This window comes from Hypomesus nipponensis, chromosome 19 (genome assembly GCF_054491055.1).
Source record: "Hypomesus nipponensis isolate SF chromosome 19, ASM5449105v1, whole genome shotgun sequence".
NCBI lineage: Eukaryota > Metazoa > Chordata > Actinopteri > Osmeriformes > Osmeridae > Hypomesus > Hypomesus nipponensis.
Genome location: NC_140379.1, coordinates 17065249 through 17078424, shown reverse-complemented (window position 1 = coordinate 17078424; position 13176 = coordinate 17065249). Strand labels below are relative to the sequence as shown.

Here is a 13176-nt window from a genome sequence, read left to right as displayed (position 1 = left end):
CTTATTCATCCCCCTTTTTTCTATCTTGCTTTTAAATTCTCCCCCGATATTTCCGTCAGCTTTAATTTACTTGACCCTTGGAAAAAGAAAGAGATCACATGCGGTTATTACCTTCAGATTGGTCCGCTTGCTCCCCATCTCTCCTCTCGGCTTTGATGAAGAGATGGATTTGGAGCGTTTTTCTAGGAGGGCTGCATGTTAACGAAGCACCAACCACGGTGAGACTAAATGGCCTTCTCTGGTCACACACGCAAGGACAGGGTGTCCCGGGTGTTCCAAAATCGGCCTCATCCTCTACCCTCCTGCATGAACCCACCCACCCAACAAGCCAGTCAACCACGACCTTCCCAACCAACCAACCAGCCAGCCGCAGCCAAAACCCAGCCCAGCTCAATAACTCCAGCCCTGGCCAGTCCATCTAATCCCACCTGGCCCAGCCTGGCCCTGTCCAGATTGACCCAGACCTTCCCACCTGCTCAGCCTGGTCTTATCCTCATGGAGGCAGTGGGGCTGCAGTACTGTGATCAGTAATCACCATGGCAAACTAACGGCCTGTTGTTCACGCCGTCTCCAAACCCAAATGTGCAATAAAGAAACCATAATTTGAAAAACGACTCCCTATTTGTCTTGTAAATGACTTTTTAATGCTAATCAAGCAGCACCCATCCATCAGGCCAGCACCAGTCCTCACTGCTCTTTGATGGGACTCCTCCTATGAACAAATGGTGTCTATTTATATTCCCAACCACCAAGCTGCAACAAAGCGTGCCTTTACAACAATATGCATCATAATGGCATGGGGGGAAGTAGCTTCACTAAATAGAAGCTTATGGAAAGTAGGCAGCTGTGTGTGTGCGTGTGTGTGTCTGTGCGTCATCGCGTCAGCAGGTTGAACACGCCTTGCCACTGTAGCGCCACCTGTCAGCCCTCGCAGGACTTGGGCGCAGACGACTCCGCTGTCTCGTATCCAAACCGAAACAACAGATGACGACAGCCAGGCACAACTCCCCTCTCATGCCCCCACCACAGCAACAACGTCCTAACACTGTCTTTTGGAAATCCCAGCATTCAATAGTGCTTCTCATAGTCAACGTGGGTGGGGGGGGGGGTGGGGGGGGCACATGAACATGAAGCCCCCGCTCCATTTTTCCCGGACGGCCATCATAGAGGTGCATTAGGGCATGAGAGAGGCAAATGACTCCCTTTTATACTTAACATATGTAATGCCGCACTAATCAGCACGCGCCGTGGCCTTGAGCCGCGGCACACTCGCTGATATGATAAATAATGCAAATGCCCGCGACCCGCCGCAAATGCCAAAGAGAGCGGGGTGGGGGGGGGGGGGTGCGAGGAGGAGGGCCGGAGAGCTAAGGAGCAGGGAGAGAGTGAGAGCTGGTGGAACTGTCTGATTGTTGTGCTGTCAAGCGGATTTGCATGAGAAAGGGTGGCCTAATTGCGACACTTAGAGCTGCGGCGTCCTGATAATGCAGAACAGGATTAGGAAAGGACACGGAGGGGCCTTTTTATGAACGGCCAGGATTTCCTGGGGGGGGGGGGGTGAGAGAGAAGGACGCTCCAGAACCTTCCGCCTCTGTTGGAGACCCTCGCAGCTGCTCGCCTGTCCGCCGTGACGGAGGAGAGGCGGCTGATCCGTCACGCACGGGGACACGCGCACGGGGGCACAGGGGGGTTGGGGGGGTTAGGGGGGCACAGGGGGGCACGGGGGGGCACACGCGTGTCTCAGCTGGGCAGCGGTGTTCAACGGTCCAACAGGCGCCCCGTTTTTATGTGTCATTCCGCCGACCTGCTCTGCGGAGATGGAGAAAGTAAAGTTTATGGCACCAGAGGGCTAAGAGTGTGTGTGTGTGTTTGTGGGGGGGTGGGGGGCGGGTTGAGGGGTGGGGGGGGCTGCTGGAGCTGCCCAAGGCAACCCTTCTCTTTCTTCCCTTCCTTTAATAATAAATGATGGATGTTTCAAATTAGAAAACAGTGCTGGGAAAATCCAATTTAGACTAGGGCTTTGGAGGGAGGGGGCATAAAGAATAAGAAGTGCAGGCCTTTGTTTAGCTGTAATGCTCGCAAAGGGGCTGCTGGTGTGTATGATTTAAGGTGCCTCGTGAAAATGGGCTCTATTATGTACTATTAACAAATCAACCTGGCCACGCCTCAAACTGCATCCCTGCCTCCCAACTAGCTGTGGGTGGCTTTTCCTCACCAAGCACTGATTTATAGACCCTGTCCATAATCACATTGGTTTGGAGGATGAGGGCCTCTCTATGTGTGTGTGTGTGTGTGTGTGCCTGCATGTTCTGTCTGAGAATGGACTGTGCGGAGGGCAGCTTTGTTGTTTTGTTTTTTTGTTTTGTTCTTATAAAATGGCCTTGATTTGGTCATTTGCCATTCTTTGTCTCCCCTCTAACGCTCCGTCTCCTGGAGTGGAATCCCGTTGAGCTCCCTCATTCTCCTCGCTCCAGTCTCAGAGCCATCCCATCACTCAGTAACCCTCCAACGCACAGCTCTCTCTCTCCCCCCCCCCCCCCCCCCAGGATCCCGGTCTCCCCTCTCCCTCTCACTCCCCCTCCCCAGCCTCCTCACCTGTTTCCATAATCTCCCTTCATCCATCCCCCCTCTCCCTTTTCTCCCCCTATCTCCAAGCAGTCCTCCAGTGGTCCTCTCCCTGCTTGCATCCGAGGGCTGGTGTGTGGAGGTCTAACGCAGCCAGGGTGACCAGGGGGCCGCGGAGGCCAAGAGGAAGTCTGGCTTTTCACTTTCAACAGATATTGGCTGACGTCCCTGTCCACCACCACATTCAAAAATAAAAGGAGGAATAGACATTCCATTTTAATGAAGCCTTTCCGCCAAGCTGCAGTGCGAAGGAGGCCGATCCATAAAGCGGGAGAACTAAGAGGCTGGCTGTAAAAAGCACATTTCCTCTTTCTGTTCGGCCTGTGATTGACGTCATTCTCCAGATCAGCAGTGAAAACACTGGTAATGTCTTTGGCCTGTGGGGACAGGGTCTCAAGGTCCCGAACAAGGTCTCCTTTGTCAAAATCATTCTCAAACATGGCATTCATCATTTTCCAATCTGTCCCCCTCTCGCCCCCCCCCTCTCTCACACACACGCACACACACACAGGACCTGGCAGTTGGTTTGGCGGGCACACTCTCCTGGCCAGCAGAGCTGAGCCGCCAGTTAGCCAGGAGCTAGACCTGGGAGGTACTCCAACGAGATCTGACTAAAGAAGGAGCAGTCTCTCTCCCTCTCTCTCTCTCTCTCTCTCTCTCTCTCTCTCTCTCTCTCTCTCTCTCTCTCTCTCTCTCTCTCTGTCTCTCTCTCTCTCTCTCTCTGAGAGCGTTCTTACACAGCTTGTCTGACCATGGCCACAGCTGGGCGGGGGGGACGGGGGGGGGGGGACGGACACTGCGCTAAGTGTGTCTTTGAGGTTTCCCTGGGACATTTGGCTACGTTGAGGAATTTGACACGAGTGTGTTGTTTCGCGTACGATCGTGGGCCTAAAAAGACTTGGCTCGGACAGCCCCGAGCTGTGAGTTTGTCTTGCGTCGAGGCCTTGTACTGTGTGGATGAGGAGCGCTGCACGCAGGCAGGCGTCGTGCGCATCGCTCTTAAGCAGCTACAGATGCAGCTGTGCTCGCCTCACACGACCCTTGTTTTAGTTGGCCCGACTCTTTTGAGCGGTTCCTGTAACCTCAGCCCCGGGATTTGCCAAAAGGTCCTGGAGAAATGGCTCTTTCGAAACAATTAAGTCTGTCACAGGCCTTTAGCGGGAAAGTGTGGAGGCAGCACATTCTTGTTCTCAGCCAGCAGAGGTCATATTCCTGAGTGTCTGCAGCCTCCTGGTCTATTGTTGTGATCGCCTCCCTCTCTCACCTCGTTCACAGGCTGGCTAGGCTGCTGGACCGGGCGGGGCCGTTGTGCACCAGGGTTCTCCTGATAGCCCAGTACATGGCTTGGAACACGTAACTTGGAGAGCTTCCCCGTGTTGGGGTGTGATGAGTGTTAAAGCAGACCTCCAGTGTTATTAGATCAGGGCTGCTATGAGGTCACCTCGGGGCTGCTGTGAGGTCACCTCGGGGCTGCTGTGAGGTCACCTCGGGGCTGCTGTGAGGTCACCTCGGGGCTGCTGTGAGGTCACCTCGGGGCTGCTGTGAGGTCACCTCGGGGTTGCTGTGAGGTCACCTCGGGGCTGCTGTGAGGTCACCTCGGGGCTGCTGTGAGGTCACCTCAGGGCTGCTATGACGTCACCTCAGGGCTGCTGTGAAGTCACCTCAGGGTTGCTGTGAGATCACCACAAGGCTGCTGTGAGGTCACCTCAGGGCTGCTATGAGGTCACCTCAGGGCTGCTATGACGTCACCTCAGGGCTGCTGTGAGGTCACCTCGGGGCTGCTGTGAGGTCACCTCAGGGCTGCTGTGAGGTCATCGCGGGGCTGCTGTGAGGTCACCTCGGGGCTGCTGTGAGGTCACCTCGGGGCTGCTGTGAGGTCACCTCAGGGCTGCTGTGAGTCTGTCTGTCTGTCTGCCTCTGTCTGGCTTCCTGTCTCTGGCTTCCTGTCTCTGGCTGCCTGTCTGTGGCTGCCTGTCTGTGGCCAACACACTGAGAGGACCCAGCACAGTGAAATCAGCACTTTCTGACTCAGATATGAGGGGTGGGGGCGGGGCAGGTGTGTGTGCAGGAGGAGAGGAGAGAGAAGCGGAGCTCTCAGGTTAGGGGTGGATTGGTGGGGATGTCCACGTACAGATGGTGTGCAGGGGGGCCAGGGTGCTGGTTGGGGTGGTGATGGTGATGGTGGTGGTGGGGGGTGGGGGAGGGGGGCGTGGGGGGATTCCAGGCAGCCTGCTGCTGTAATGAGAGTGAGCTGTCAGAGCCTTGCATGTAACGGCTCCCCTGTCAGCCGCCCCGGTTCAAGACCTGGGAGACAGAACAGACACACTCTCTCTCCCTCTCTGTCTCTCTCCCTCTCTGTCTCTCTCTCTATCGCTCGCACTTGTTCCCTCTCTCATTCTTTTTCTCTCTCTCTCTCTCTCTCTCTCTCTCTCTCTCTCTCTCTCTCTCTCTCTCTCTCTCTCTCTCTCTCTCTCTCTCTCTCTCTCTCTCTCTCTCTCTCTCTACTCTCTAAGGTCTGATCAGGCCTCTCATATTTTCCCAGTTGCCAAGGCTTCATTTCTCTCATTTTCTCTCTCTCTTTCCCTTAATGTCACACCCCCTCCCACACACACCCCCTCCCACACACACACCCACACACCCTCACAGTGACACCTTCTCGCAGGGCACAGGGCTCAAGGGAGCCCATTTAGCTCCTGAATCTTTCCGGGCATCTCTCTCCCTCCTCCCCTTCACTCAGTGCTGCAGCGTTCTCTAGGACAGCGCTGCTCTGCCGGGCCCGCCCGTCGACAGGCATCAGCCAGCAGCCCCCCCCTCCCTATGGGAGCCAGGCCGTCCAGCCAGGCTGGGGTGTCATGTCTCTATCCCTCTCCCAGGCTGTGAGCACCGCTGGGCCACCGGGGCGGCGGTCACGGTCAGGCGGGCCCAAGGACACCTCCACCTCCCTCTCTCTCTGTGTCTCATTAGGGGCCTGAGATGGGGAAGCGCAGGGTCTGGGTGCGGGGCCGGGCGGGCCAGCGGGCCCCCGATTGGACCGCCTGAAAGACGACTGAATGGGGGGGGGGGGGGGGGGGCAGCGTCCAATCTCGGTTGTGTGTCAGTTCTCGTTCTGTGCCCCCCCACAACCCAACCCCCACACACACACACTCCACCCCCGCCATCTATAAACGCTTGTCTCTGCAGCGGGCCCAGTTATGACAGTCATTGGCTCAGCCATTTCTGCTGCCGCTAATAACATCCTTTCCCAGGCTTTAAAGGCCTATTATCATATTGTGCCGGATGATTGACAGTTGACCTTCACGCTGGTTTACAAAAAGCCGGTGAGACAGTGAGGGTCACCTCGCTCGCCTCGGCGACAGCGTATTAATACTAATCTGATAGAATTACCAGGAACCAATTAATGTGCTGGGCCGGACTGGGCAGCGCTTAAAGAGATAGTGTTACCCCCCAACCCAGGTCCACCACACACAGGGCTGCAGGATTTAACAGTAGGCACACCCCCCCCCCCCTCAGCCCCCCCCCCCTTCCCCAGCAGCTGGGAGAGTGTGAGGGGGCACGAGGTGAGGGAGAGCTGTGGAGATGCCCAGGTGAGGTCACTCTGCCTCCGCTTGGCCTTGCCCTGCCTCATTAGGAGACAGGAGAGAGGAGATAGTTGGTCAACTTGAGGGGGGGGGGGGGGGGGGGGGTTAGATATTTTTAGCGTCCATGGCGTCATGATAAACACAGTAGCTGGTGGAGATGTGGCTGCTGGGAGATGTAGCTGTCGTGCTTCTCAGTGTGTCTGTTGGAGATTTCAACCTCCGACGATGTCCCTATGCATTCTGCCTCGTCGCTCATGCTAATTGGCGTGTTGCTGTCCACCAATCCTCCCAGAGTTATGCCGGGCAACTTTGTTCCACCGATCCACGGGTATAATGCGGGATCAGGGGTGAGAAGGCTACAGGTTGTGCGTGTGCTGGGTGGGGTGGTGGGGGAGTCCCATGTAGATGTAACAGTATATCCCGCTAAAACCTAGTAGCCGCCCTCCACTTTCCTATATCAGAGGCCTGAAATACCTCAACAGCCAGCCATACCAGCGGTGGATAATGTCAGAGTGTGATGCTCCTGAAATAACAAGGCCTTGAGCCTGACAGAGAGACAGTCACACGACAAGGCCTCCGCGTCTGACTGGAGTCATCGGTCACAGACGGGGTATAGTCACATTGTCACCTCAGCTCGAGAATGGACAGCAGGGACAAGTGACAAGAGTTCCAGGCCTGTGAGTCGTAGACCTCGGTGACCAGGTCGCACAGGGAGATCAGCCACTAGGTGACCAGTCCTGTTGGGGATGTTGTTTAAACCACAGGAGTGATTGAAATCCCTGTCTGGGAGCTAACACACGAAGGGCTCCTGTGCTCCCAGGGTTGGTGGATTGTTGACTGTGGGCCTTTGGGGAGAGGGAGAATGGCTCGCTAAGGAGCTAGGCTGTGTGGACATAGATCATGTCCTGTGTGAAATGACCTTTGTTCTCAAGGTCGGGCACCGTCAAGGGCTGTCTGAAAGCCGCCAGCTGCTGGCGTCGCTCCCTCACCCTCGCTCCCCATGCCAGCGTTGGGGCGATCAACCCCCACTTCTAACCACAGATGGGAGTGAGCAGGCAGACAGCTGATGACTTAGTTACAGTAGTCCTGGTCCTGTTTGTGTCATGTTTTGGGATGTGCACTCCGCCCTCCTGTTGGAAAACTCTTTTCTTGTGTTCAGACTGCCTGTCATGGGGTGATTGCTCCATATTTCATCGAGTCCCGCGAGCCTGCTTGGTTTGTTTGGTTTGATGTCATGTGCCAGGGAGACGGCTCCGTGAAATGTGGACTGTACCACCTCCCCGATGTGGGGGTGGGCTTCCAGCTTGACTCTCCGTCACGCCCGAGAATTGGGAGGGACTGGCAAGGCGATGTGTGTGTGTGTGGGGTGGCGGTGGCGGTGGGGGAGTGTGTGTGCGGTTTGGAGTGGGGGGTGGGGGAGGGAGGGGTCGGGGGGCTGGTAAAGGAACACGCCAGCGGACCGACGATGCCATGGAACTCCCCACCTGAGTTCCTCTTTTGTTCCCTTTTCAAATGGAGCACCAGGGACGCGAGTGATAATTAAACATTTTGAGAGGCGAGCGGAGGAAATGAGGGCCGTGTTTGTTCAGAGAGAGATAACATTCCCAGACAGTAACCGGAGCACGGCTGCACAGCCCAGCTATATTACCCCCGCGCTGGGCTGCATAATAAAGAGGCCCCTTATGCATATTAATATGAGCACTCTGCATAATGCCTGCGCCGTGTGATACGCTTAGCAGCACACAGACACCCCTGTCGGCTAAGTCTTTACCTTTCACTACAATTATTGACGTCCGCATTCCTCCATACAGAGACTGAGCCCACCTCCCACCCCTCCCTTCTCCTCCCACCTCCTCCCTCCTCCTCCCACCTGCCAGGCTCCACCCTTGCCCATCTCAGCTCCACTCCCCCCCCGCCCCGGGTGCCAGCCTCCTTCCTCCAGGCCCCCACCCTTGCGCTGTCTCACGGCTCTTTAGAAACACGCGGCGGAGGTGTGTGCCACGCCAAACGAGCTCCTCGTTACCTCCCCTCCTCCCTCCTCGTTACCTCCCCTCCTCCCTCCTCGCCCTGGCTGGCTGCTCGGTGGAAGCTTTTGGAAGAACTACAGCGACATCTGCATGTGCCGCGGCTGCAAAGCGCCAGGCTGATACCCGCTGCCATGGGTTTCCCCCGCCCGCCCGCCCCCGCCTGCCTTCCAGCCTGCCTGCCTCCCCCGCCTCCCCCTGCCTGCCTGCCCCCGCCTGCCCCCCCCGCCTGCCCCTTCCGCCCTGTTGCCCCTCTGGCTCTCATTACTCAAATTACTAAACACGGCTAATTGCGCGGCGCGTGAAGCCTCGCTTCATTTGAATATTCCGTGCCTGGCCTGGGGGGGTTTAGATCTAGACAGGAAGTCTGGATTTTTTTTTTTTTTCTAATTAAACAAGTCAGACTGGTGCGGTGCTTCGTTTACCTGGAAACACAGCATAGATTTTTTGATTTTTTTATTGACCTCAACAATAAAATAATTTATTTGGATTACATTTATGACAGTTTTTGATCTTTCAAAGTTTAATTAAAGTATGGTAGTACCTTATTAAAATTTATTTTTTGATTTTGAGGAAGACAAAAATATTTGAAATATTTTTGGATGGCATTGCAGTTGTTTTATTTTAGAATAAAGCAGGCAGTGAAGAAATACAGATCTGGCCGATTGGGACTTTAACTAGCTCTACAGTGCAGAAGCTGTACCCCACTATTAATGTGTGTGTGTGTGTGTGTGTGATTAAGAGAGAGTGTGTCTTGGGATCCAACAATGCACCCCTTATGTCCCTTACAAAAGGACAGTGAGCCAGACGGTGTGTGTGTGTGTGGGGGGGGGGGGGGGGAATCAGAAACAATGAGTTGATCGCCTCTGATGATTTAATACAGGCAATCAGAGTTCAGTGAAGCGAAATCATTTCACGCATAATTTACACTGGATTTGTTTTAAGGCCAGGGGGGGAGGGAGGTGGGAGGATGGGGGTGTTAGCGGGTGGCGCGGGGGGGGTGTTGTTTGAGGGTGGGGGGCAGGCAGGGTTGGCAGGCAGGGTTTGTTTTGTCTATTGTGGAAGTCATGGCTGTAGGCTGGGACAGAATGGCCCCCGCCATTCCCACGCTTCCATCCGTGCCCTGAGTGGGCAGCCTCCAGCACCCTCTCCTCCAGCACCCTCTCCTCCAGCACCCTCTCCTCCAGCACCCTCTCCTCCAGCACCCTCTCCTCCAGCACCCTCTCCTCCAGCACCCTCTCCTCCAGCAACCTCTCCTCCAGCACCCTCTCCTCCAGCACCCTCTCCTCCAGCACCCTCTCCTCCAGTACCCTCTCCTCCTGCACCCTCTCCCCCCACGCCCTCGCCTCCAGCGCCCTCTCGTCCCGGCTCCTCAGCTGGACCGGGTCCCGCCCGCGGCCGACATGCATGCTGCCACCCTTCGCTCCCGCAAATGCGCCCGTGCTAAAACCCTTACAGCAGGTCAAACACAATTAAGCGCCAACAATGTCTGTTTCCCCACCTCGTCAACGCGATTTTTCCGTATTAATTAAATCCATCGGTTACACAAAAAAACATAATCGCCGTTCGCTTGCAGCAAATTCAACGGAGGGAAAAAGAAACGCGTCTTCATATCTGTAAAGAGGTTTTGTAATTAGAAAGATATATTTTTTTCTCCTTCCAGATGATCCCATAATAATAAACCACAAAGCGAATTGCAGTGATCCTCATGTTGTAGATAGACAACCATGCACCCTGCCAGCATGTGTGATGAGTCCCTCCTGCTCACATTGGGAGACGCTCAATTAATCCGTGTCTGAAAGGCTGAGCGCCCCCACTTTTTTTTTTTAATTAACGCTGAATTAAAACGAATTGGCAGGTTGCCGGAAAGCAGGCGCACAGCTTTGAAGATTGCCATCGCATAATGAGTCGCTCTTTCCAGTTTTTTTTTTTTTTTTTTGACACTTTGTGCTCCTTCGTTTCCACTCCCCGCTCTCTCGCTGCCAGTTGCCAGCGTGCCTTAGCGATTTAATGATATGCAAATGAAATATGCATAAAACCATTCTGCTGTACCATGATTAAGCACAGAGCACATTAGCCAGTGCCCGCCACAGTGTCTGTTGTCCTCTCTCCCATTCCGCTTAGCCCGGCGCCAACGACAGCCCTCTAACAAAGCTCAATACTAATAATATGAGAACACTGATCATTTGAATATCAGCAGTAATATCCGACAGAGGAAAATTAGATTCCAGGCAGGATTATTTTCTCTCCAGGTTTGTAAGATCCACAGGCAGACAGGGAAGGAAGGAGTCCTGAGAGAGGGCTGCTGCTGTAGAGCAGGCAGCCTGGAGGGAGAGCCCAGGTTTTCCAGGAGAGCCCATGGACAGACTAGCATTGCATGAGCTTTTTTCTGCTTGTTTTGCGAGTACTGTGGCATTATTTGAATGCTGGCTCCTACAGAAGGAAGGCAAATATCCCCTTTACTCTGTCTCAAGCTGTCTCCCCCCCCCATCCCCCCTTCCCTCCCCCCATCCCTCCCTCCTTCTCTCTCATGCTCTTTTTTTTGTAATCCGTTTGTGTAATGAAGACGTGGCGCAATTAACATCCCCCGTGGAATTAAACGAAAGGCCGATCATCCAAACCTCATTAGCTCCAAAAGATTAGAATATCCACATGCGTTCCGCCGCGGAAGGTTTTTAACCCCCCCAACCCAAAAACGGCAAAAAAAACGCCGAATAAAATAGACAAACGCTAATTACAAATCGAAAGCGTTCATTTGTGTGTGTTTCGATCGCCTTTGAAGCGACCGGGGTGCCGATGCCCAGAAAGATGCCACCCTCCAGCAGCCCATCCTGCCTGGTGGCAGGAGCAGGCTCGGGCATCTTGGTGGTGTATGCCAAAGCTGGGTAGGAAGCACAAAGATCTTATAATCCCTCCCTTTGGATGACTTCTTCAATTATTCATATTCCACAACCATGCCCCCCTTGTTCAACAAAAATCCAGGGGGGGTGGAGGGTGGGGGGGGGGGGGGTACTTTTGGATATCCAGTTGTAAAACACCAATGGCTGATGGCTTTTCTCCCGCGCTAATTACTGTGTTAATTCCCCCTCCCCCCTCCCCGTTGCATCTTAACTAATGAAAACGAAAATGAAAGAAATCCTCCATTCTCTGTCCGCAGCGGCGCCCGTCCTTGGCTCTGTGCCCGATGCCAACGGACCTCGCGGGAACCGCGGCGACGTTCCTCCGGACCCGGTAAGTTCCCTAACCCGTAACCCGACCCAGTTGGTACTCCAGTGTTGCATCTGGTCCTCGTAGTTTTTCCCTGGAGCCTGCGTGGAGAAAAACAAACCAGACAGGGTGGAGTTTGCTCGTTGCTCTGGTTGGTTGGCAAGGAGGGGGCAGACAAAAAGAGCGGGGGGTGCCGAATGCATTCCCACGGCCCCCCTACCCCTGCTGGGCTAAGTTGCAGGCAGGCCGGCGGGTTGGGTACCTCCTCTCCACGCCGGTGTTTGCGGCCGTCTGGGTCTGGGGCTACGCTCCTGTCCCCCTGCCTCCTGTGCCCCCTTCCAGTGACTTCCAGCATATCTGTTGTGTGAGTGTCATCCCCCCTCGCCTGCCTCCATGCTGTTGCAGGCTGTGTAGAGCCTACAGCCTGTCTCAGCCATTCATCTCCCTGGTGATTGCTGTGAATGTAGATAAATCGCAGACACACACGCCTGCCTGCCTGCCTGCCTGCCTGCCTGCCTGCCTGGCATAGCTTAGCTTGCTGCTGAACTAGAATTTCATGCTTTCTGTTTTGTGCCTTTTCTTCTTTTTTTCACCCTCTCCAAGAAGTTGATCATGTCACGCAGAAAATCCCACACACCTGGACGAAACCTTCATTTGTTTCCTCTCCGAAAGCCAACCCCAAAAAAGAAACCAAAAATAAAATCAAATGTAAGCGGCGAAAGAAGAAAAAAGTCAATTAATTCCTTTATGCCCGCTGATTATAATTTGTTGTGGCAGTTCATTAGTATGCGTCCCCGTGTTTGCAGTTTTTTCTCTCTTTGTGTGTGTGTGTGTGTCTTTGTAAACAGCTGCTGTTGAGCCATTGGCACAGTCCCTCTGGTCCTTTCTGCAGCCCTCCTCTCGTCGCAGATGGCCAGGCGCTCGGCAGCTTGGCAGCCCGTGCGTCTTCGGTGCCCACGTCGACGTTCCTCACCTCTGGCTGCCAGGCTGTGTGAGGGCGAGATGGCTGTTTGTGTTCTCTCTGGAACGCAGTGTGGTATGGGGGGGGGGGGAAGGGGGTTGGCACCCCTCCACTCCTCCTCCCCTCACCGTAGAACAGCCCGGCGCTTTTGTTTTTCTTTCGTTTTTTTTTTAATGTTTTTTTTTTTTTTTTTTTGGGGGGGGGGGGGGTCTTCCTCCTCCCCACCCCGCCGCCCCCCCCTCTTTGTTTAGTGTGTAATCTGTCCCGCTCCTTTCACCCGGTACAGTCGCGCTAATTAACAGAGCAAACTTTTGTTGTTTTAATTAGCCATTTGAAGCGCCGTATCTTTGTTTGCTCTTGGCTCTCTTTATCTCCGCAGACCGATCCGCGACGGGCGCCCAATCGTGTTGATTTGATCTCCATCGTTGTGTACCATCCTCCACGTTTTTTTTGTTTTGGGGTTGTTGTTTTTTTCCGCGACAGATGCCAGCGCCTTCCCGTTGGCATACCTCCCGACACTTAGCGGGCACTGAATGGCCGTCCCCGAGGCACCCGGCACCCAAAAGGTTCCGTTCCCGCATGTCTGTGAACGCCACATCCAAAGATGGCGATGGTGGGGTTTTTCAGCGCCCGCGTCTTTCCTGGGTGTGCCCCCGACTGCCAACGATGTTTGTTGGCATGGCGTCCTCTGGCTGGCACAGAGAGCTGTGCCTCAGATGGCAGAGCGAGAGAGAGAGAGAGAGAGAGAGAGAGAGAGAGGGAGGCGCTTCCTCTTGCTCCT

At 54.6% G+C, this 13176-nt stretch overlaps 1 protein-coding gene across 1 annotated transcript in view; it reads left to right on the top strand.

Moving 5' to 3' along the window:
* The window catches only part of LOC146247275 (uncharacterized), a 96060-nt gene that overhangs the window by 14429 nt on the left and 68455 nt on the right, over window positions 1-13176 (top strand). Inside the window, exon 4 of the mRNA XM_084682853.1 lies at window positions 11385-11458. Within this exon, the coding sequence (XP_084538979.1) occupies window positions 11385-11458 (74 nt within the window). The remainder of the gene's footprint in view (window positions 1-11384; window positions 11459-13176) is intronic.